The sequence below is a fragment of the Podarcis gaigeae genome (genome assembly GCF_964106915.1).
Source record: "Podarcis gaigeae genome assembly, chromosome: 3".
In the NCBI taxonomy this organism is placed as follows: Eukaryota; Metazoa; Chordata; class Lepidosauria; order Squamata; family Lacertidae; genus Podarcis; species Podarcis gaigeae.
The window spans coordinates 38,970,909-38,995,727 of record NC_139680.1 but is presented as its reverse complement, the minus strand read 5'-3'; the positions used below and the strand labels follow the sequence as shown (position 1 = coordinate 38,995,727).

The following is a 24,819-nucleotide window of genomic DNA, read 5'->3' as shown; positions in this document are numbered from 1 at the left end:
TTTCAGGGGCGCAGTTACCCCATTCAGGACCAGGGAATCCTCCACACCTGCCTGCCTCCTGTCCCCCAGAAACAGTACTTCTGTCTTGTCAGGATTCAATCTCAATCTGTTAGCCACCATCCATCCTCCAACCGCCTAAAGACACTCACACCGTCACCGCCTTCACTGGTTCTGATTTGAAAGAGAGGTAGAGCTGGGTATCATCCACATACTGATGAACACCCAGCCCAAACCCCCTGATGATCTCTCCCAGCGGCTGCATGTAGATGTTGAAAAGCATGGGGGAGAGGACAGAACCCTGAGGCACCCCACAAGTGAGAGCCCAGGGGTCTGAACACTCATCCCCCACCACCACTTTCTGAACACGGCCCAGGAGGAAGGAGCGGAACCACTGTATGACATTGCCCCCAGCTCCCAGCCCCTCAAGACGGTCCAGAAGGATGTTATGGTCGATGGTATCAAACGCCGCTGAGAGATCCATCAGAACTAGGAAACAGCTCTCACCTTTGTCCCTAGCCTGCCGGAGATCATCAACCAGTGCGACCAAGGCAGTTTCAGTCCCGTGATGAGGCCTGAATCCCGACTGGAAGGGATTCAAATGGTCCGCTTCTTCCAGGCGTGCCTGGAGTTGTTCAGCAACCACTCGCTCAATCACCTTGCCCAAGAATGGAAGATTTGAGACTGGGCGATAGTTGGCCATCGTGGCCGCATCTAAAGATTGTTTTTTAAGAAGCAGTTTAATAACCGCCTCTTTCAGCGGGTCTGGGAAGGCTCCCTCACGGAGGGAAGCATTCACCACCCCATGAAGCCCATCGCCCAGCCCTTCCCGCTAGCTTTTATAAGCCAGGATGGGCAAGGATCAAGGAGACAGGTGGTTGGTTTCACTCGTCCAAGCAGCCTGTGCACATCCTCGGAGGTAACAGATTGGAATTGATCCCACGCAATTTGACTAGACAGGACTCTAGCACTCTCCCGCCCCGGCCCTGCTCCCACGGTGGCGTCTACCTCTTCCCGAATCTGAGCGACTTTATCTGCAAAAAACTTTGCACTGTGGCCAGGAACTCCTGTGGCCAGGAACTCCTGCATTCTCTTCAATGTGGGGAAGTGTGAACACAGTCTCCAGAATTCCTGGACTTTATTTAAAAAAAGAGGGGGGAATACAACTTAATGTGTGTATTACAGGTTTATTACCTTTGACCTGAGCTTTCAGAAGTTGATAGTTAGGGGTGGGGAATTGGATACAGATGACAATCTTTACCTGCCCCACATCTGACATGTGGGCATGGTTTGGTCAAAACAGCCTTGTAGGCCAAATGGGGAGGCCCAAAGAACGGAAGGTTCCCACTCCTGCCACAGATGCACTCAGCACACCAATATACAAATGCACTGAAGGGAAACTAAGTCACTGTCAATAAAGTAAAACTAAAGGAAAGGGATACCATCTTGGCAGTTGGAATGTTAAGTACGAATACAAATGAATTGAGACCCAAATAATTATTTCTGGCAAGTCCAAAGCATGTGCTAAACCAGGGGTCCCCAAACTAAGGCCCGCGGACCGGATAAGGGCCGAGGGACTCGTTTATCCGGCCTGCGGTGACCGCTGCCATTGCCCACTCTTACCGGCACTGTGCTGTACGGCTGCCCACTTCCACGTTGGAGGAGCACCGGAAATAGCTTGCACACATGCATTATTGCGCAAGCGTTATTTCTGGTGCAGATCCAGGTCAGAGGAGGCCCATGCACATGCGCACAAGCTATTTCCAGTGCTACTCCGACCAGGAAGTGCGCCGGAAATAGCGTGTGTGCACGCGTATGGGCACACGCTCCCCTGCCCTCCGGGCAATCGGCGCTGGAGACACCAGCCCGAGGCGTGGTAAGTTTGCTGAGCCCTATGCTAAACCAATGTTTTTTTCTGTCTCCAACTCCCCTCTTTGAACACTGTGTGTGTGTGTGTGTGTGTGTGTGTGTGTGCGCGCACACACACACACACACACACACACCACTAAAACATTAAGGAGTTGGTTCCCAATCATCATTCCAATGCCACAAAGTTCCTCTGCAATTCTTTTTACTTTCATACATTGATTTCCATGTGGCATGCAGCCGTTCATATCCACAGGACCCTCTCTTTCTATTCCCATGCAAAACAAACTAGTCAAACTCTTGTTTGGATTTTGGCCAATATATACAATAAAAATGTGATGTTCTGGCAAATCAATTACTGGGACAATAAGAACGCAGTTTGATATACAAAACGGTCTTTTGCAAAGAGCTTAACATCCAACATTTGCTTATTTAATTTTGTCAAAGCATTACTTTTATATATTTTTTTTAATGTTTCATCTTAACTTCAGGCACCAAATGCTGTTAAAGCTGCATCTGGCCTGGAGGTGAGAATGGACAACGTTTAATTTGCAGCTCAATAACACACAGAGTCCTTTTTACTAGAAAGGACGAGTGCATTCCAACATTGTCTGTACAACAGTACAATAAGAACATTATTGAATATATGCCACCTGTCTGTAATTGGTTTAGGTAGTACTATTTGGCAACAAGGTAAGATTTTGATCCTGCTGTTCTTTAAAATAGATCTGTCAGGATTTCAAGATTTAATAGCTTTTCAGAAGCCACATGCTAAGAGGCAGTTACTGCGGCAATTCTCAATACGGAAATGAATGAAATGCAAGTTTTTTTAAAAAGCGGCAAGAAATCTCTTCAATTTATCTACATCAATAATATTAGATAAGAACTTTGATGAAAATTAATTCTTCTTCGTGCAATTCATAAATCTAACAGTGAAATTATTTCTTAAAATAAATCTGATGGGTGCAAATTAGTACTAAATTGGTGCAATGAACGAATCTTGATTAGAAGTTATTTCTTCATTTTCCCAAAGCAATTCAAATAGAACTTAATTGTCCTTTATTTTGATTTATTATGATTATTTCATATGGCGATTGAACTGATTTGTTTCCAACAACCTGTTACACCCACCTAGACAAAATTTCTGACATTTCACTGGCTATTTGCTCCCTATAAAAGAATTAAGAATATATGAGGGTAGAGGGAATATAAAAGTGCTAGCATAGTAATTCCAGTGGTTTTATACATCTAATACTGGATCAGCAGACAGATGTCTATCCTAAAAATTATGCTGCACTAAACCGATCCAGAGTTTTATCAGTAAAACAATAATTAATCTTTGTTTAGCTGATATCAGAAATATACACTTTGATTGAATCAAACAACCACACTTACATAGGTGACATTTAAATTACAACCAATTGCACCTGTATATAAGGAGTCTGAAAGACTGACACTCAAACAGGACCCATGCTCAAATTATAACTATTCTGCGGTAAATGGAAATAAAGAACATTCGTTAGCAAGGTGGCTTACATTGTGGAAAATTATTTTTAAAAATTTAAAGCCCACAGATTTCTACAGAATGCCCCATAAAAAAAAGATTGTCATACGCAGTCATTTGACATCTTGTTCCATTGGGTCTGCAAATAGAAGATATTTTGGTTAGTGTGGCATTTTCCTAAGTTAGTTTTGTACTAATTTGCGACATTACAAAGCCTGTTTGGGCAAATGATTGCCTGTTATTATCCAGAAGGCCCAGCATCCGATTCTCAGGGGTGGCTTAAAATGTTGGTTTTTTCAATTAGTGTTTTTCTATCTAGCCCTTACTCCAAATTGCTCAAGGGAGTGTATCTGGTCTCTCCACCATCCAATTTTATCCTCACCACGATCCTCTGAGGTAGATCATGGTGAGACAGCCAATCCCCCCCAAGGTCAACTGGTGGGTTTCCTAACAGAGTTAGGATTTGAACCTGGATTTCCCCAGTACTGAGCCAATACTCCAGCCATAGCACCATATTAAGCCTGGTGGTCAGAATTTACAGAAGGCTTTCGCCCAACAGGAATATATATGATGCAAAGGAAGGACAGAAGACCTAAGCAAGTTTAATATTTGGATATGTTCTAAAGTTAATTTGACTGGAGTCTTCTTACTCATTTATACAGCACTAGGAGGGTATGTGTCTGAAACGAAAGGATAGCTGGTAAATTCTTGTAAAGTTTCTTTGGTTTGGGGTTACAAACCACACAGAGTAGAACTTACGCTGCACTTAAATGGCATGCTGCTATTAAATTGGCTTAAACTAAAATTATGGTATGAAATGCCAAGTTAAACCATGGTTTAGCACAAACAAGCAAGCACATGGATTCCTGGAATGAAGATCATCTTTTAAATGCACTCGTTTTCGTTTTGGGCTGGGTGTTTGTTTTATTACTGCTCAATTCAACCTATGTGTGTGTGTTATTCAGAAGGGGCTTCCCAGGTTTATCAATATTTCTGATGCTAATTGCATTGTAAAAGGTAAAGGCAAAGGACCCTTGACAGTTAAGTTCAGTCGCAGACGACTTTGGGGTTGAGGCGCTCATCTTGCTTTACAGGCCAAGGGAGGCGGTGTTTGTCTGCAGACAGTTTTTCTGGGTCATGTGGCCAGCATGACTAAGCCACTTCTGGCGCAACGAAACCAGAGCAATGCACAGAAACGCTGTTTACCTTCCAGACGGAGCGGTACCTATTTATCTATTTGCACTTTTGGGGGGGGGTGCTTTCGAACTGCTAGGTCGGCAGGAGCTGGGACCGAGCAACGGGAGCTCACCCCACTGTGGGGTTTCGAACTGCCGACCTTCTGATCGGCAAGCCCAAGAGGCTCAGTAGTTTAGACCACAGTGCCACCCACGTCCCTAATTGCATTGTAGATTGTGTTTATAGGCAATACTTGGAGAAAGTGCTCATTCTTAAAGGTGGCATACAAATGTTTTAAATGCAGTAAATAAAATAAAATAAGAAATAATATTAGCTTCCTATTTAAGAAAGACACCTTTTCAATGGCAATATCTTTTTTGAAGGGCAAAACTAACAAAGTGCAATACCTGCGCAACCCGGGGTCCAGCTGAGATTCATCATTGATGAGTTCCGACTCACTCTGGGCAATTCTCATGGCCAGCTCATGGTCTCTGCGCTCTTGTTCCAGAACTGCCTGCTGCTGGTTCGCTTCTTCGCGTTCTTGTGCCAGCTGTGCCTCAACTTCAGCCTGGAGAGTGGCGTAAAATTAAGTTACATGGGGAAACATTTCCCAAGTCCATACTGCCTGCTTCTGTAGAAAAATGATCACTTAGGTGAAACACACAGTCGAGTTTACAAAATACAGCCTAAAACACCTGTGCTCAAATGGGTTACTGTAAGCCCATGGAGAGCTTGCAAACAGCATGGATCAAGATGAGAAAAGAAGTATAAGTTCAGTATAGGAAGCCCTTCATATGTTAATTTAGAAACCAGGTTTTCATGATAGAAATCTTCAGAGTTGGGAAAAAGCAATACAGCTCACAGAAAATCAACAAATTTTAGAAGAAATTCTATATACCTCTCAGGCAAAAGACATTTAAGTGGTTTACATAACTAAATTATGGGTCCAGACAGCTGCAGAATTGTCTGCAATTGTACATAGCAGAGTTTTATCCATTATCATTTTTAAAACAATAATAATGCTATGTAGTTGAGACCGCTTGACTGAGTTCATGAGAGAGAGGATTGCAAAATGCATTTCTCAAAGCACTGTAATGTACTGGCTTCTCTGTGTTCTTTTGCAATGCGTTATTCCAGAATGGTGCGTTTAGTGAGCTGCTTCTATAGGGAAATATCAAAAACTCACTCCGATGATATCTTTCTTTTTTTTATTGGCCACTTGTGAATGGAACACAGCGACCATGCTATCGTTTCCTACCTGAAAAAGTTTAAATGAGTAGAATCTTCCATGGAATAGATGACCCATGCACCTCTTACCAAAACTGGGGTAACTGAAGGTGTAGGTTTCCTACAGCTTGAGGACCCAAGCAGCTGTCATGTGCCAAAATACCTCTCTACCAACACATTCCCAACAGTCCTAATTCAGCAATGCCTTCCCAGAACGGTGGGCTGGATGACCGTCACAGACTGGCATCGGCTCTCATTCCGATTATGGTATTGTCGAGTAAATCTTCATTTCTGCGATGGAGACTTTCCCTATGCAGATCCCTACTTTGGATTACCCGGTGGCAGCAGACACAAGAAGGAAAGCCGATTGAATGTGGCCTAAGGAAAAGCCCCACTGAAAGGAACAGCTGCTCTGCTGCTATCGCCAAGTGAAAGGAAATCCACTGAAAGGTCATAGACTGAACTGAACAAGGCATCCCTTTACGTATATCAAGACCAAGGCACACAGTTACCAGCATACTTGGCCGGCCGACCAACCAGTCCTGTGCAAGCCCCATTACCAGGAAAGGGAAAAGCAGGAAAGAATGAGGATTGAATAGCAGCAATTGATTATGCCCTCAGTTTGGTAGCAATGCATGCTTCAGTCTTGAAATACACAAAGGGTGCCTTTTTTGTTGTATCTATAATCCCTTGTTTATTTGCGTTATTTAAACGCTACTCAATAACAGCATTACTCTATGAGCTCCTTGGAGGAAAGGTAAAATATGAATAATAAATAAAATAAATGTAACCCAGGGCACCAGGTGCAAGTAAGAAAGATCCTGCTGTTAGATCACTGATACAAAGCTGGTTCTCTGTCTTCGGCTCTTAAAATGTGTAGACAGAGATTATAAACGGACTAGAGAATTAGCTACTGTAAGAATCATGGAACTACTTAATTAGACATCTTTCCAGTAACCTAGTCAGTTACAGAACCAGTAAAAAATACAGAAAAAGTAGTGTCCTTGTTTATAACAGGGAACAAAGGATCCAAAAACAGGTAAAGTACCTTCATTAGATGACTTTTCTTATATGGAACTTAGGTACACAACTCTATAAAAAATTTTCAGAACTGCCAGTTCGGCAAAGCTTCATATATGCTACATATCCTTTAAATATATCCCAAGCCAGGAGTTATTTAAACACAAAGCGGGCAAAGATTATCTTGAAATAATGGGTATGATATCAACAGCGATCTTTTGCTTCTCTTAATTAAACATAGTTTAAGAGATTAATACAAAGTCACATTATGAAAAAGAAAACTGGTCTATATAACAAAAGAGTGCAGAACTCAGCTATCAAGTAATATACGTTATCATTATGATTCCATTAAAGAGCAGCCAAAAGCTTCCGCAAATGAGTGTTACTTTGTAAGGAATCTTTTTAACAAAACTGACATTTAAATCATGGTTTCATTATTCTGTCATATCTGTGAGTAGCAATAGCCCTCTCATTAAACCTCCATGCTCAAAACTGACAAATTCCTCCTAGCAGGTACTTTTCTCTTTGAGGCAGCATAATCTCCCTCGCCTTCGGTGCTCCAAATTATATTAATGTTAGTAGTGGATTTAAAGCACAGAACCAAATCTAAGGGCTGAAGCTCACGACTGTCTTAAATCTAGCTTGGTAGCTTGCATTACAACTACCTATTTTAACATGAATATTTAATCACTCCCTGTAGCAATATCCTTAAGGAAGTCTTACCTGTTACTCTGTGAGGCCACAGAGTATCTCACCTGCCCTTTTGCCAACACCACCTAATTGTTCTATGCACACACACTCCAGCTTCAACAAATTGTGACTCAGAACACTTGCTTTAGTATTACATTTGAGCAAGTTCTATTCAGTCCGTTGTGGAAACTCTGAGGGAGTGAGGGCATGACTGTGAGACAGAGAAAGTGCTAGTAGTGCAACTGTCCCACCTGAATTCGTCTTTCTTCTTCTTCCCTTTTTTTCCTCTCCTCTTCTTCCTGTTTTCTCTTTGCTTCAATCTCATACTTTCTAGAAAAACAAAATTGACACTCAAAGAAAACGAACATTCAGGAACTGTTCTGTCCCTTCCCCTCACTTTACCGTTACGTCGTTGTTTTCTCCCACAAGAAAGCAAACAAGTTTACATCAAAAGAAGTATTCGGGAGGGGGGAAAGAGACACTCAAGAGACAGTCTCTTAAGAATAGTTTCCTTAGGATTTAGTCTTCTATCTATGGTTAAAACAAGGATGGATCTATCTGGCCCTTGGGCTTGCCCCAGGCCACATTTCCCACCCCATTGAGTGGTTTTGCCTGGTCAGCTCTTCCATTTTCTGGAGGGCAGAGGGCAGGGGGCATGTGCAGTAATCTCTGGCTTTTCATGTCTGGAATATCGCCTACTGTTCCTCTGACCACTTTTGCCTCTGGCTTCATACACCACTGGCATGAAGCCCCTGAACAAGTTTCCCATGGGGGAACATGGCTGAAAAGGTTTCCCCAGCCTGGATCTCTGTAGGATAATTTTCTAAGACGGAAAGTTCACTTTGGATGGTTGTCCATGCCTGCATTTCTGTTGGCCCTAAAACTGGCAATTGCATTGGACACTCACAGTCGCCTTTCGTCCTCTTCCTTCTTCCGACGTTGCTCCTCTTCCTCACGCCTCTTCCGTTCTCTTTCCATTTCCTCCTGGATGCGCCGCAGCCTTTCTTGCTCTTCTTCCTGTTGCTTCTTTTTCTGCAGTGAGCCCAGAAGCTGCTCTGAGCTTCTCACTAGACCATCGTATTCCTTCTGGATCTGCTGCCTAGGCATTTCAGTGGCCTGCAAAACAAACCATTAGTCACTAGCCTTCATGGCTGCAAAAAATGTGCTTCAAAAAGAAACGGCAACGACTGCTGAAATTTCAAAGACGATGACAGATTGTTGAATAAGATATGCAGTAGCGTGTCCTAGGAAAATCCTGTTTCCTCACTCCTTTAACAATAAGCAGAACCAGAAAAAGGGTTGTAGAAACAAGCAAAAAAAAAAAAAGGCACAGAATTACACAAAGTAGGAAGAAATATGCATATTTACATGCTTATTTTTTTAAAAAAAGCTATCACACAATTCATCTTTTCTGTGTGCTGCATGGATCATTACGGTGCCAAATTTTAAAGATTTAGCATGAAACACTAAGCGCCTTGCATATTTTTAAACTTAACCCTTAATAGGAATTTGATTCTGAATCCATCAAATGCCTCCCAAGGCCTCATCCCTAAGAGCAGAAGATCTCCAGGACATAATATGCTCTCAATATGTTCTCTTACCTTGATCTTGATCATCAAAGCATCAATAGACGTTTCAAGGTCCTTGACCTGCTTGCTCATTTCTGCTTTCCCCTCTTTCAGAGCACTTACTACTTCATTGAATTTATCAAGCCTGTTCTTCAAGGTGCGGACCTTTATTAGCCCATCAATGCTGTGAAAGGAACATTTCTCTACATTTCAGAAAAGGCTCCCTCCTTTGAGAAGCAGACAGCAAATACAGAATGAGATCCAACATCAAGCAATGGGGCATCTACTCATACCAGGGGATACTTCTTCCTCTCCTCTTCTGGGAGACCCTGGTGAGGAGCACATTTCTGGGGGGTTGTGTCAGAGCAGGATAAACACCAGAAGCCCTGTTTGTGCAACCAGATTTCCACCGCACAAACTGTTTCTTGAATTTATATGCTGCCCTTCATTCCAAGTTCACAGAGCAGTACACAGTAGGTATCACTGGATGTTAGCTATGAACCACTGTCCCATGCTGTGCCCTCAGGTTCCCCTTGGACAAAGCCATGGAGTTCAAAAGAAAAATTACAGACAGGGTAACAAACAGAGCAACTGCACCAATCTTATGAATTCTGTCTTGCATTGCAAGTTTTATGGCACACAGGGACTGTGATGGAAGATATGCATTTTTTAAAAAAAAGTTTGTTGCGTTACCGTTGTTTTTACGCCTGGCTTTATTCCAGTGCTGTTTTTAAACTGTTTGGGGTTTTCTCTCTAGGTTACTAATTCTATACTTCTTAGCTGAAACTTATTTGTGAACCGCCCAGAGATTCTGTATTTTACTTTTGCAGCTGGGCAGTTCAGAAATGTTGCAATTACATCACATAAATAAGTAGTTTTGAAGGCTCCCCATAGAACTTAACCTTTCCCAAGATGAGGGAGGGCAGCACCAGTAGAACTGAAGTCCTAGAAGGAACACCCCTAACATCTAGCATCCTAGAAGGAACACCCCTAACATCCCTAGAACTCTTTCCAGGCTCTCAAAGCCTTGGATGGGATGTACAGGTTCTGCCAGCAACAAAACCGGACTGGTCATTCAGTACACTGGCATTTAGGAGTGGGGTGCAAGCATATATATAGGATTGCTTCTTCTTACCGCGGTTTATGCTTTCTCTTGCACAGCCACATACGAATCGTCTTTTGTATTTTAATGCAGGCACCGGCTCTGTATTTTATTTTGTTTTTCACTGTGAAATACAAAGAAAAAATTGAAAGACCATCACAAATGTGCAGGTAGGGCATAAGCCAACGTGGTGTAGTGGTTAGAGTGTTGGACTAGGGCCTTGGAGACCAGGGTTCAGATCCCTGCTCAGACACAAGGCTCACTGGATGATCTTAGGCCAGTCGCAGCCTCTCGGCCTAACCTACCTCACAGGATTGTTTTTCTGAGGATAAAAGGGGAAGGAAGAAAACTACGTATGCCACCATGAACTCGGAAGAAAGGTGAGGTTAAAATGTAATGAAATAATAACAATATATAATGATACCATAAAATGGGAGTTGGGAAGGTAGGGCAAGCAGATGACAAAAACCTCACACAATGTTGTTTGGGTTTTGTTTTTGTTATTTAAAAGCAAACCCTGGAGCAGGAAACCTGTGTCCTAACAGATGTTGGAATTTAACTCCCTTCATCCCTAACCACTGACCATGCTGGCTGCAGCTGATATGAGTTGCGCTCCATCACCATCTGGAGGGTCATCAGTTCCCCAAGCTTGAACTAACATTCCCTTTCCTCGTTTGTGGTTAAGGCAACTGTGGCCGTCAACAATTCCTGTGTGAGCAGTACTCATGCTTCTGAACAAATTTACCTGGCTATGAGCCCCACTCCCATGCGTGGGAGACTTAAATTATAATGTACGGAGCCTGCTGGATCTGACTAAAAAACCCTCAAAGCCGAGCATTGGGTTTGCATCCGTGACCAGTTTCCAGTAAGCTCCCAAATTAAGAGTACCAAGTTAGCAGCCCCTGTTGTTATTTTTCTACCAGCTTCTGGTATTTAGAAGCACACCGTGCCTCTGGGAATTTGATCATTCAGTCTATTAATCTATGAGTATTTCTCAAGACCCCTCTCACCCAGGTGTGCATCATTTTTAAGGCATCTAAACCAGGGATGGGGAACCTGTGGCCCTTGAGATGCTGTAGGACCCATCAGAGCCAGTCACTGTGGTCAGGGATGATGGAAGCTGCAGACCAACAATACCTGGAGGGTCAAAGGTGTCCCATCCCCTGGCCTGAACTGACAGGCCATCGCAGCAACTTGTGATAAGGAATTCCACAACTTAATACAGGGGTCAGCAACCTTTTTCAGCCGTGGGCCCATCCACCATCCCTCAAACCATGTGGTGGGCCTGGCTATATTTTGAAGGGGAAAAAATGAACGAATTCCTATGCCCCACAAATAACCCAGAGATGCATTTTAAATAAAAGCACACATTCTACTCATGTAAAAACACACTGATTCCCAGACCGTCTGTGGACTGGATTGAGAAGGCGATTGGGCCATATCGAGCCCCCGGGCCTTAGGTTGCCTACCTCTGACTTAATATATGGGCATAAGAAGATCGCCTACAGGATCATACCAAAGGTCTGTCTCGTCCACTCTGTTCCATTCCCCATGATACCCAACCAGATGCCTCTGGGAAGTCCGTAGGCAAGATACAAAGGCACCAGACCTCTCCTGTTGCTGCTCCCTAGCAACAAGTACTGAAAAACATCCTACCTCTGAAATAACCCTGCCTATAACCATCCTGAGTAGTAGCAACAGCTAAGCTAGTGCTCATCAGGGCATCTTGTGGCAGTGAATTCCATAAATAATACAGTCCATAAATAATGCACTGTGTGGAATGACTATTCTGAACATACCCCTGATCAATTTCATTGCATGCTCCAGGGTTCTAGTATTTCCAAGTAAGTGTGTTTTAATAGTCTGCAGCTTCAGGAAGTTTTCAGTGCTGGCTCACAAATACCCCCCTCCAGACACCCCCCCCCCCAAGAGACCCGTGAACACATACATTTAATAACCGACAGAGAACACCACTGGACCTTCTTCCAACGACTGCAGATAAGCCAGTGGTTGACTCGTTTAACCAACTCAGCAAGATGATCTGGGTCAGACTTCATGATCTGATCAAACTCTGCAAACTGAAAGTGGACACCAGCATCACAAAGAGGAAATACTTTACATGACAGCTGTTTTGGAATGTTGAGGGGGCTCAGGTGGGATGAAGCACAAACAGAATGTTGTAACCATGGCAGTGAAGGCCATGGCCATGGGGGGGGGGGCTTCTGGGCTCTATTCAAGGTGATGGTTTTGACATTTAAAGCCAGACTGTGATTGATTGATTGATTGATTGATTGACGGATGGATGGATGGATGGATGGACGGACAAATGTTAAAAATAAAAATGGGCCTAGGGTCCTTTAAGTACTGCCTGATTGCTTAGGCTCCGCCTTGATCACTGAGACCATCTGATGAAGCCCTTCTGGTGGTTCCACACTCCCCTGAGGTTCAGCTGCCGTGCCCAGGGACTGAGCATCTAGTGTGCAGGCCTTGCCCTGTCAAACTCAACACCAGTAGAGGTTCAACAGGAACCATCACTCCCTTCAGAAATCTTCTAAAAACTTTGTGTGTGTGTGTGTACAGACAGGCCTTTACAACCTGACTCCCCCCCCCCCACATATCTCCTTTAATCTATCGGTATTTATTGATGTTTTTCAATGCTGTTTAATGGGTATTTTGTATTATTTTATTTCTATAGGTTGTATTCCACCTTGTGGGATGCATGAATGCATGAATAAAAATAAAGAACCAAATAGATTTCCTTGCATGAGCCACATGCACTATACATCTGGCCATCTGATGGTCTGGCAAACTGCTTTGCCCCAAGTCTGAGCCAGCATATGAGGATACAGCTGCAAGAGCAATAAAAGAGGGCTTTTGCAACTGTAGCCTCAATAATAATAATAATAATAATAATAATAATAATAATAAGCTCTCTAAGAAAGTTTGTTATCTCCCCTGGCCTTTTGAAAAAGGTGTCAGTCCTATTTGTTTACTAAACCTTTTGGCGCCTAAGGCTTTATTGCTCATTGTGGGGTTTTAAACCATTGCTCTCATTTTCTGACTTTTTGTGTTCCAGAGATTTAGGTTTTTAAATCTGTTATAAGCCAATCTGATTACAGGGAGAAGTTTGATCAAGGTATTTTAAATAGATAAGTAAATAAAACTTGGAAATGGCATTGCTAATATCTGCATCATCAGAAGGGACAAAATTAAATTGTGGTTTTGTTTTGTATTTTTTAAAAAACAACCCAGCTTTCACGTGTCTTAGTTACCAATTACTTTACAGAAAGAATGAGTAGAAAATGTTCACATTCATCAACTCTCCTTGGATAACAATAACACTTACCTTGCCAGGTCTAAAAAACACTTTGGTTAATCCAAATTTATAATCATTTTCATTTAATCCAAGGGCTTTGAAGAGTGCCTGGGAGAGGAGAAAAACACTTTGATGAATAAATCCTTTGAGAGGACAAAGATTTCAATGAATATCAATTCTCTATGATAAAAAATACAAAAGAAGTGTATTTAGCATTCTAGACGTTAATACCTTGCAGAAGAGTCTAGGATCCAAACGAGACAGCTTTGCAGGCATGTACTTTTTGTACATGTTATATAGCTCATGGAATGAGGCTCGGGATGGGAAGCCACCTTGCATCAAATCCAAAACAGACACCATGCCTAGAGTAACGAGAATGCAAAAACATGTCACCAATTAAGTTAAAGGGACACAGCTGTCACTCTCACAATGCGCTGGGGCGGGGATCATTAAAACTTTGCAAGCATTGCACATTTATTCTGAGACACAGTGACGGGCTGAACATCACCCAAGGAGCAACATAACCCAGGAAGCCTTGGTCACATTTTACAGAAGGGAATGGTGAGAGTGTCTGTCTGTACTAGCAGAATTGCTCAAAATCAGATCAATTGCTCAAAGGCAGATCCCAAGTGAGTCACATCACATCACCACATACACCTAATGTTCAATATTATCAAAGGTATCAGGAAGTCCAAAAGGATCAATAGAATAGCAGAGCTACTCAAGCATCGCCAAGGAAGGGTGTAGCAATTTGGAGATGGCAAGCGGGCAAGAGCTGGGAAATACCCACGTGACTCAAAACCTTTCCCATGGAGACAGAATCACTGGACTGTTTGAAGGGGAGTGAGGTTGAGCAGGGATGACATGAGCAAAGGTATAAGGTAATCTGGTTGTCTAGCCTCCTGAACGAGATTTAAAACTACCAGTTCTTGTATAGACTGGACTCTAATTATAACGTGTGCATGGGTATAATGCATCCAGGAGTACACAAATGCACATATGCTGGATATTTGTGTACTGAAGTTTAATATTTTATTTTAGAGACAGTGAAATTTCTTACTGGGTGTGCTATTAGCTATTGTTTTATTGCCTGAAATTTGTGTTTGTTTGTTTTGTGAGAGTCGCCTCTTCTGCTAAATTTATATTATTTTGTTCTGGCTAGGATGGTTTCATTTTATCAGCTGTTTTATCTGTTTTTATAAGCGTATGTTATGACGTAACCTGCCCTCATGGTGAAGGGTTAGCTAAGAACTCTTGTACAACAAATCAATAAATGCAACCTTGGAAGAGAAATCCAAATAAATGGGAGATGTGCAGTCTATCATGTGGCTAACAGTCCTTTCTATGTAAAAAAGGGGGGAGACAGAAGATGCTCTCTGCTGCATTTATTCTTGGAGACATTCATGTTATTTTAATTTCTCCCTCTCCTGCTTCTCATATTAATAAGCCATTTATTTTTAGCATGTTTCTCCCCCTTTAAATTTGCATGAACTTGTTTCTCAACGAGAAGATAGAAACAGAAACCCATAAAAGAAAACCACGGCTTGTGAGCAACACAGAAGTACGGAGTTTTATTACTTCCCCACCTCCCTCTTTCACAATACTTGCCAAGAGCGATCAGCCTTCAGATTATCAGCCAAAAATGGTGTCAATAGAACCCTAATTAAAGCAAAGTTGTTAAGCGTTTATGACTGATTTGCTAAATTAAACTTTAAATGTAACTTGACATGACAAGCAAGAGGGAGGCTTGCCAAGATGAACCAGATGCTTAAAGTCTCAGGGCCCCTCTGGCATGCTAAATTAAGAGAAAAACTGAGGTGGCAGCTAATGAAAACTGGAAGCCTAACTGGAAACGAGGCTTATTTCAGAGGAAATTAGGTGCCTCCTGAAAACCTGTTCTGTATCCCAGATTTTCTGATGTCCAATCCACAGCTCTACTTGCTCCCCAGATGACAGCGAGTGAGAGCATTTTGCCTAGTCTGGTAGAGATTTTGGCTGCAGTCTTATGCATAACGTACCTGGAAAGTCGTTCCACTGAAGTCAACAGGGCACACTTCTAAGTAATGGAGTATAGGTTTGCGCTATTATTTGTCACTTTGCTACTCATGTACCCAAAGTGACTTAGATGCAAAATAACCACCAACAGAAGTTAAACAATTAAAATGCTAGAGAAGGCAATAGCTCTTTGCGCACGTGTGGTGTGAGGCAGGTGTAGCCCATAGTTAGGTAGCCTATTGCGCCTGAATTATAAACATTCCAGTGGGAAAAAGGTCCATGAATGTCAATGGAACCTCCGGCTGCGTGCATTAAGGGCTACAGTCCATCTTAAGAATGTATCTGCAGAAGTAAGGTTCACTGAGTTCAGTGGGCGCTGCTCTCAGATTAATGCACTGCAGCCTTAAAGTATATGAATCCACATACTATTGATTTCACAGGTTTGGAGTCAAAACCTTCCTGCTCCCATTAGAAAAAGCTTACTTTTAACAGAAAAAAGGAAACATTTTGATCCAATCCACAATACCAGAAAAGCATCCTGATTTGGTGAGGTTGTGGCTTCTTTTGAATAAGTGTCTTAAATAATAATTATTATTATTATTTATACCCCGTCCATCTGGCTGAGTTTCCCCAGCCACTCTGGGGGACTCCCAATCGAGTGTTAAAAACAATACAGCATTAAATATTAAAAACTTCCCTAAACAGGGCTGCCTTCAGATGTCTTTTAAAGATAAGATAGCTGCTTATTTCCTTCACATCTGAAGGGAGGGCGTTCCACAGGGCGGGCGCCACTACCGAGAAGGCCCTCTGTCTGGTTCCCTGTAACTCGCAAGCTACATTACTCTCAAATAGTTTTAAAAAACAGGTTTCTAATGTCATCATTAATGCCGATTTTTCCCCCTCCAGGAGAAGTCATTAGGGACAAGCCACGCAGGAATGTGGACAACTCTTTTTATAAAAAATAGAAGGAATTAAATACATCTCCTCCGACTACTTTGGGAATTTGGCACAAGAACTCACAAGGAAACTATTACTGTAATTTACATGAACCTCAAAAAAGTGTGTGCCTTCAATGTTTGCTGTCATGACACATAGCTTTGACTAATTACTACTCCAGGAGGAGCTAATGGGGTCTCTCCAAGTGGTCATGTTGACTAGGGTGGATGGAGTTCAACAACATCTGGAGGGCACGATGCTGTCTACACCTTGTTTTTGTAGTCTAAATCACTGAGCCTCTTGGGCTTGCTGATTGGAAGGTCGGCGGTTCGAATCCGTGTAACGGGGTGAGCTCCCATTGCTCTGTCCCAGCTCCTGCCGACCTAGCAGTTCGAAAGCATGCCAGGGCAAGTAGATAAATAGGTACCGCTGCGGCGGGAAGGTAAGCAGCGTTTCCGTGCACTCTGGCACTCATCACAGTGTCCCGTTGTGCCAGAAGCAGATTAGTCCTGCTGGCCACATGACCCGGAAAGCTGTCTGTGGACAAATGCTGGCTCCCTTGGCCTGAAAAGCGAGAGGAACGCCAAACCCCATAGTCACCTTTGACTTGACTTAACCATCCAGGGGTCCTTTACCTTAACTTCTTTTAGTTTGACCCCAGTGTCCAAATATGTAGCCTCTGGGCGACCTGTTACAGATTTCCTTGCTGCCCTCTGGAACTGGATTTCCATGGGTAGGGGACGTACAGAACTAAGTATGATCTGACTTTTGTTTTTTTAGGAATGAAAGGGGCTTGAGAAAGGTGGAACGCCTCTCCTACAAACACAGCGTGCTGTTTTTCTCTTCTCCTTCCCTTCCCTTCCCTTCCCTTCTCCTTGATGCTAGTGCACAGAGCAAGACCTCGAAGTTGGATTTGTGAAATACCAGCTCTGCACCAAAGATCTAAGGGGATATACTGGCACCTTCCATGACCACCTCCCCAATACAGTTATTTTGCATTTGTGGAGGGATGAATCTAAACTGTAAACTTTTCGTAACAGTATTTTCACCCAATGCTTCACAAAGAACTGCTATATGGAAGATTAATTAGTATAGCAGTAATTAGATCCAAATTCAATATATGCAAATGGGAGGATGGCAATATAAAATATTTCAAAGGTGCTCAGGTGATGATGGCATGGTGCTCTCTTTCTAATCTGATAATGCATTATGATCTCATGCTCAGACCGTTACCATTAAGCTTCCCTTTTACTGTAGACAAGATTGTGACATGGCATTTTAAGAATGGACAGGTGCTTTCTGGTTGCTGAAGCAGCTCTGACCAAGCAGAGGTTCCTGCTGGAAAAAGGAGGGCTTTGGACTGATTCTCCTTTTTACCTACAGCTCCCAGCACCACCTCCCATGCTGCTCTGGAGGATCACCCAACTCTTCACAGCAGATTTTCAGGAAATACCAGTAGGTTGCAGAGCGAGGGAGGAAGAGACAAAAAAAAAAAACCCCCTTCCTATGGAATGTCCTGCGAATGGGAAGTTTCGACCCAAGCCAAGTGCATAGAATGTCCAGTTCTTTCCTCTCTGCTTTTAAAATGCTTAAGAAACAAGGATTAAGTTGTTGCCCTTTAAAAAGTAGCTGGGTTAACTAAGAATCAATATTATCTCCCACTTATTGTTATGCACCAGTAATCTTGCTGCACTGGCAGAGCTTTGCTGAAATTAAAAAGTAACCTGTTGTTTCTAATTAAGGAAGACTTGTCTAAAGCCCTGTTGTTACAACTCCGCATGAATCTTTTCATCTACATGACAATCGTGCTACAGAACTGAACAAGACACATCAAGTTACCTGAACACTGGAGCTGGGAGAGGATCTGGGCGCCTTCGAAGTGGTGGCTTGTCATCTTTAAATTAGGCTTGATACAGCGAATAAAGCTAGACCCCTGTTGGAAAAGGCAGCAGGTTGGCAACATCACAAAAATACATGCAAATCACTTATAAGTAAAATAATAGATTTTGAGGCTTCAGGCTTTACTGTCCCCATATGAATCCAACTGCCCATTAAAACCTCAATTATTTCACCTTCGGAAAAGCTGGTGTTTAGAAGCATTATCTAAATCAAACTGCTATTGTACCATATTGGTGCATATTAATATTTTCTCCATTGTTTGGATCCTCTTCTTTGAGGGGGAAAAAGGGGGAGAGCAAGACAGACAAACTTTGCAAAAGATTAAACTTCATGTACGTTCAAAAAGTTACACACCTTTTGAAGGAAGCCAGCCAGCTCAGATCATCTGAGAATTGCATAAAGATTCTAAAACTGAGCCTTTCCCTTTCTAGACACTACCCCTCACTTCATGACCAGTATTTTTCCTCCAGGCTTCTAGGGTGAAAGATAACTTGTTTTCCCTTTTAAGTAAATGCAAATACAGAGAAAGGCACAGGAATATTTTATTCTTTGAAGAACAAGGTGCTTTGCAATAGTTTTCCCTAGCTAAAGAAGAATTCCTCCCTCCTCCTTTTTTTTATTGAGACTAGTATTGATACCCAGAACTCAAGTGCCTTGGGAAAGTTATATTTCTCAGGGTCCCTTGCAGTAGTGTGCAAATTCTGAAAAAGGAATGAGGGAGGTTGTACTGCCACTGCTGCAGTTACCAAAAACCCCCACAACATTTAAGTGGGGACAGAACTACAGGGCAGACCACAGTGGCTTTTGAAAGAGTACTGAGTAGTTTTCAGACCACTGCATTCCTGATGGTGTTCAGAGAGTGTGGGTGGCAAGTCAAGTTCTGAATAGGATCTGGAATAAACTGATATATATTTCCAATGCGGGGAGCAGCTCAGTTTATAGATATTGGGGGAAGAGAGTTCACTCATCACTACTACTCACTCATCATGGGGTATGGAGGAGAGGATAAAATATTTTGAGCTTTAGGCTGAGCTCTGAGATAGAACAGATGCTGTCAAAATAAGGCATTTTTTAATCTGTCTACACAACTTCAGAGCCATAAAGCAGCATCCCAAAAGGCTGATAAGCATTCATTTATTAAGGAAGCATTTGATGAATACATGAATTGACAAGTCTGGCTCGAGGTCTTTCTGAGGGGCTCTTAAATCAACTCATAATTATGTGGCAATTATGGCCAGAACATCTCAGACACTTATTCCAAACATCCAGAGGTCAATATACAAATAAGACTGCAGCTAATGAATGACACCACCAAAAGACAGTCCAAAAAGCTTGAAGAACATTTACTCTTCCTCTAGAATCTCCCTTTTCCACCTCCCAAGTTTTCATCTGGTTTTGAAGTGCCTGTTATATCTAGGCAAGAGAGGCAGAGAAAACCAGCTTTCATTATTTCACAGCATTTGTTCACATGCTGCTTGTTCATCAATTTAAAAGGCTCCCAAACCCTGTCCAGATTCAATAGTATTGGGGTGCTCCTTCCACAAGCATTTTTTGCTCTGTCTCTCTATCACATGCACAGCTTTATCACATCACATGCATGAGTTGTGGTGGCATCTGCTGCTGGGTGGACAACACAAAAAAACACCTTAAATCCATATCTGGATGTGTTGGATACTATGAACTCAGAGCCATAGCCTCGTGGTCTCTTCTAACTCTGTGATTCTATGATACCATGAAACTGAAACATGTGCACCCAGGAAGGCTGAAGAGATTATTTATAGAATGAAAAAAGGATGAACACCTCTCTATACACAACCATGAGGATTCCCTCAATTTTTCTCTCTCCTTTGATAATTTTTAAATGGAGAATTCTCCCAAAAATAAAAAATGCAAAAGAAGTTTCTTGCATAGCACTAATTTACATCAAGCTTACATCAAGTTTTTAAATGTGTTTGTTAAAGACTATGTGAGATTTTTTTTAAAAAAAAAAAGAAACACAATTACACATCACTTGGGAAGACAGACGAACTAATGTTAGTGTACTAGAAGAAGCAAAGATCACCAGTGTCAAAGCATTGATTCTTCAACATCAATTTCGTTGGACTGGTCATGTTGTGCAGATGCCTGACTATCGTCCTTCAAAGCAACTACTCTATTCCCAACTAAAGAATGGAAAGTTAAATACAAGTGGACACCGAGAGAGATTTAAAGATGCTCTCAAGGCAAACCTAAAAAAATGTAGTATAAACACTGATAACTGGGAAACACTGGCCTGTGAGAGCTCCAGTTAGAAAACAGCCTTCACCAAAGGTGTCATGGCCTTTGAAGAAGCACAAACTCAGGGCAAAAAGGAGAAACGAGCTAAGAGAAAGGCACATTTGGCAAATTCTCACTGTGATCAACTCCTGCCCTGAAACCTATGTCCGTACAGCTCCAGAATTGGCCTCCACAAGGACGTAAAAAAAGGAAGTCCGTCTTCCGCTCACACTAAACTTCAAAGCAAAGAGCAGGAGGAGTGGAGGCAGTGAATGAACTCTTTTATAATTTGGATTTGAGCATTCAGTGCATCACTTTAATGCAGAAAAGGATTTTAAGCATTGGATTTATGCTAAGATTTGGACTGTAGGATCTTTCTCTGAGGAATCTACATTTTAAAAAAGGAAACCCAGGTGCTGGAACTGCCTGGCAACAGTAGCAGTCAGCCTGCAGACATAAATACTTTGAAACAAAATTTGGAAAAAATCTGAGGGGCTTGGACTTTGCTACTTTGACATCTTATGAGGTACCAGCAAGCACGGCTTGAAACATTGTGTTTTTGTAAAACCAACTCTGCTGAAGATTTAGCATTTGAAGGCTTTTGGACATGGGTTTTGTTTTCTCTGTGAACTGTATTTATTGATTCCCTTCTGAAAGACTTTTTAAGCTCCCCCTAGAGGTTTTGGACTTTACAGCAGTGACATCCTTATACTTTCTGTTTCCCGGTCTCCTGGTTGAATGTTATCATCTGGGCTGTCTTTTTCTCATGGGAACAACTCAGCTTGACCTTGAGCCTTAGATAAATTTGGAATGAGTGGCGCAAAGAAAAAGGAGCCAAAAGAAAAGGAAAAAGAACAAAGACCGCGAACTAGACAAACAACTTTAGCCTCAGCCTTGCAGCAACGCAGATCTTCGGTACCCACTGTGCTCTCTGAGGAAGCAGCAGCTTCTCTGCCACGTGCAGGGGAAGGAGAAACAGAGGAACTACAATTGGAAGATATGGCCTCAGGAACAGCTGCCTCCATTTTAGAAAAAATATATGAAAAATTGGAATTTTTGGATAAGAAAGTGGAATCCTTGGATAAAAAAGCTGATGAGCAAACTTTTAAAATAGACCAAAACACCGAATGTTTAAATAAATTAGCTGGACAAGTGGCACAGAACGTGGAAACAATTGCAGAATTGAAGGGAGCTACAGGGGAGAACAGAAAATTGGTTGAAGACACCAGCCAAAGGCTGGGAAAGTTAGAAAAAGAGGTGAGGCCACTCAACAAACAAGTTGGTGAACATCAGACCTATCTCTCGATGATTGAACTGAGAAGTAGGGAGACCAACTTAAGGATTAGATCGATACCCGAAGTGGAAGAGGACAACCTGGCTGAGTTTCTGACCAAAATATTTTCCAAGCACTGGAACCTAGAAGAGACGGACTTTAAGATTACATCAGCTTTCAGACTTGGAAGACTGACAAAAAAAGACAAGCCCAGAGACTGTTTGATATCACTGAGATCAAAGGAGGAGAGGGACAAGATTTTGGGCCTACACTACGGAAAGTCACTGGACATTTTAGATAAGAGGATTGAGTTATACAAGGACGTTCCCAAACAGCTTTTGGATTTGAGATCGGAATATTTGGAATTAGCAAGACTTTTGAGGAGCAACGCCATCATCTTTAGGTGGGATTTTCCACAAGGACTATCTTTTACTTTCAGAGGGAGGAAGATCAAAATTAGAACATTGGAAGACAGAGACAAATTTCTGAACCAATACGGAGAGGACCTTCATAAAAAACTTGGATTACCATCGGAGCTCGAAACACCAGAGGTACCTGCACCCTTGGATCCTGAAGATTCAGCGAAAAAGGTACCACCCTCAGAAAAATAACCAGATCTATCCAGGATGTCTCTGCAACTTCTGAGTTGGAATATAAATGGCTGCAATATTCCGGAGAAAAGGAGGAAAATTTTTCACATATTAAAAAAGGAACAATTGGACATTATTTGCCTGCAAGAAACCCACGTGACTAGGCTCCACAGAAAAGTGCTGATAAATAAGAGACTTGGCCAAGAATTTATATCTTCAGACATAGTGAAGAAGAGAGGAGTGGTGATATATGCAAAAGAGAGCCTTTCACCTAAATTCTTATTTAAAGATGAACATGGCAGAATTTTGGCAATTGAAATACAGTATCAAGGAGAAAAAATTTTGATATTAGGAATCTATGCACCAAATGATGGGAAATCGGAATTTTATAAGAAGTTGCATGAAAGCATGCTGGAATATCTGGACTATGACAACATCATAATGATGGGAGATATGAATGGGATTGTATCAACTAACATGGATAAGTCGCAAAGTCAAAAAGTTACCAAAGATGGCAGACTACCAAAGACCTTTTTTGAAATGACAGAAAATATGGGCTGGATTGACATATGGAGAATCAAGAACCCCCTAGGAAAAGAAGGAACATTTTTCTCTGAGGCTCAACTGACTTGGACAAGAATCGACCAAATTTGGATTACTAGAGGTCTGGCACCTAAGGTCAGGAAAGTGGAAATCTGCCCAAAAACCTGCTCCGACCATAATGCCTTGAAAATGGACATGACATTATTACCAACCGGCTCCTTTAGATGGAAGATGAATGACAATTTGTTTAGAAATCAGGAGATCATTAAGAAGGCCCAAAAAGTTATAAAGGACTATTTCGAAATAAACCTGAACACCGCGGTGGAAAAAAGAACAATTTGGGACGCAAGCAAAGCTGTGATGAGAGGGTTCTTGATACAACAGAATGCCATAAGGAAAAGGACACAAAATGAAAAGAAAGACAAGATTCTGGAGAAAATTAAAGAACTAGAGAAGAAGCTAAGAGCCAATCCGAAGTCACAGCCGATTTTGAGAGAAATTAAACTTCATCAGGCACAATATTCAAAACTGATAAACCAGGAAATAGAATGGAAGATTAAATCAATGAAACAAAAAACGTTTGAATCGGCAAATAAATGTGGGAAACTGCTGGCCTGGCAGTTGAAGAAGAGACAAAAACTGAACATAGTAACAAATTTGGAAATTGAAGGAAGAAGTATACAGAACCCCGTGGAGATTAGAAAGTGTTTTCAAAAATATTTTAAAAAATTATATACTCAAGGGCCGCAGAATGAAGTTGAGATTGAACAATTTTTGAGGAAAAACGGATTGAAAAAATTGTCACAAGAAAATCGACTACTCCTGAACAGCAAAATAACACGACAAGAGATTGAACATGCCATTCAGAACTTGAAATTGGGCAAATCTCCAGGGCCAGACGGCTTGACCTCCAAGTACTATAAGACATTAAGTGATTATTTGATCCAACCACTGCTGGAGGTCAGCAATGAAATTATGGAGGGAAAGAAGGCGCCAGAATCGTGGAAAGAAGCGTTCATCACATTGATACCAAAATCAGAAACTGAAAAGACACAGCTCAAGAACTACCGCCCCATCTCCCTTTTAAATGTGGATTACAAAATATTTGCTGATGTTTTGGCAAACAGACTTAAAAGAGTTTTAAGTCAAGTAATTCATAAAGACCAGGCAGGCTTTCTCCCAGGCAGACACATGTTTGCTAACACAAGGAACATTATTGATGTCTTGGAACTTTTGCAAACTGACATAAACACTAAAGCAGTGCTAATTTTTATAGATGCGGAGAAGGCCTTTGACAACATCTCTTGGAAATTTATGAAGGGAAATTTAAAAGAAATGGGAGTGGGGAGGGGTTTTGAAAATGGGATTGACGCAATATATTCAGAACAAAAAGCAAAATTGATTGTTAATAATGTGGTAACAGAAGAGTTCAAAATTGAAAAAGGAACACGACAAGGCTGCCCGATTTCCCCTTTGTTATTTATTTCAGTCCTGGAGGTGCTCTTAAACTTGATCAGAGGGGACCGGTTGGTGCAAGGGATCCAGGTCGGAGCGAAACAATATAAACTTAAAGCTTTTGCAGATGACCTAGTTTTGACACTGCAGGAGCCGGAATCTAGTACGAAAAGAGTTTTACAATTGATTGACAATTTTGGTCGGGTGGCGGGATTTAAGTTAAACAAACAGAAAACTAAGGTGTTGGGGAAAAATTTGACAGATATTGAATCAGAACAGTTTCAGAGAGAAACAGAATTATCATTGGTGAAAAAGGTAAAGTACCTAGGGGTGAACATAACAGCAAAAAATCTGAGTCTATTTAAGGAAAATTATGAAAAATGCTGGTCTGAAATTAAGAGAGACT

General features: G+C 41.8%; 1 protein-coding gene and 1 long non-coding RNA gene across 7 annotated transcripts in view; one reads left to right on the top strand and one right to left on the bottom strand.

Annotated features, from left to right (window-relative positions):
• Nucleotides 1-24,819, bottom strand: part of MYO6 (myosin VI) — a 114,721-nt gene that overhangs the window by 16,199 nt on the left and 73,703 nt on the right. For 3 of the 6 annotated variants that reach the window (XM_083729964.1, XM_083729966.1, XM_083729965.1), the window contains exons 20-30: nucleotides 18,237-18,330; nucleotides 13,698-13,828; nucleotides 13,497-13,574; nucleotides 12,099-12,228; nucleotides 10,184-10,274; nucleotides 9,082-9,232; nucleotides 8,388-8,596; nucleotides 7,732-7,810; nucleotides 4,951-5,111; nucleotides 3,477-3,506; nucleotides 2,995-3,033 (exon numbers count right to left, since the gene is read on the bottom strand). In XM_083729964.1, coding sequence (XP_083586090.1) covers nucleotides 2,995-3,033; nucleotides 3,477-3,506; nucleotides 4,951-5,111; nucleotides 7,732-7,810; nucleotides 8,388-8,596; nucleotides 9,082-9,232; nucleotides 10,184-10,274; nucleotides 12,099-12,228; nucleotides 13,497-13,574; nucleotides 13,698-13,828; nucleotides 18,237-18,330 — 1,193 coding nt within the window. Of the gene's footprint in view, nucleotides 1-2,994; nucleotides 3,034-3,476; nucleotides 3,507-4,950; nucleotides 5,112-7,731; nucleotides 7,811-8,387; nucleotides 8,597-9,081; nucleotides 9,233-10,183; nucleotides 11,366-11,626; nucleotides 12,229-13,496; nucleotides 13,575-13,697; nucleotides 13,829-18,236; nucleotides 18,331-24,819 lie in introns of all 6 variants that reach the window. The other 3 variants (XM_083729967.1, XM_083729968.1, XR_014561902.1) reach the window with 2 other exon arrangements.
• Nucleotides 12,295-15,152, top strand: LOC310840785. The gene is made up of 3 exons (XR_014562133.1): nucleotides 12,295-12,388; nucleotides 13,227-13,286; nucleotides 14,977-15,152. It is a non-coding gene; the product is annotated as an uncharacterized lncRNA (long non-coding RNA).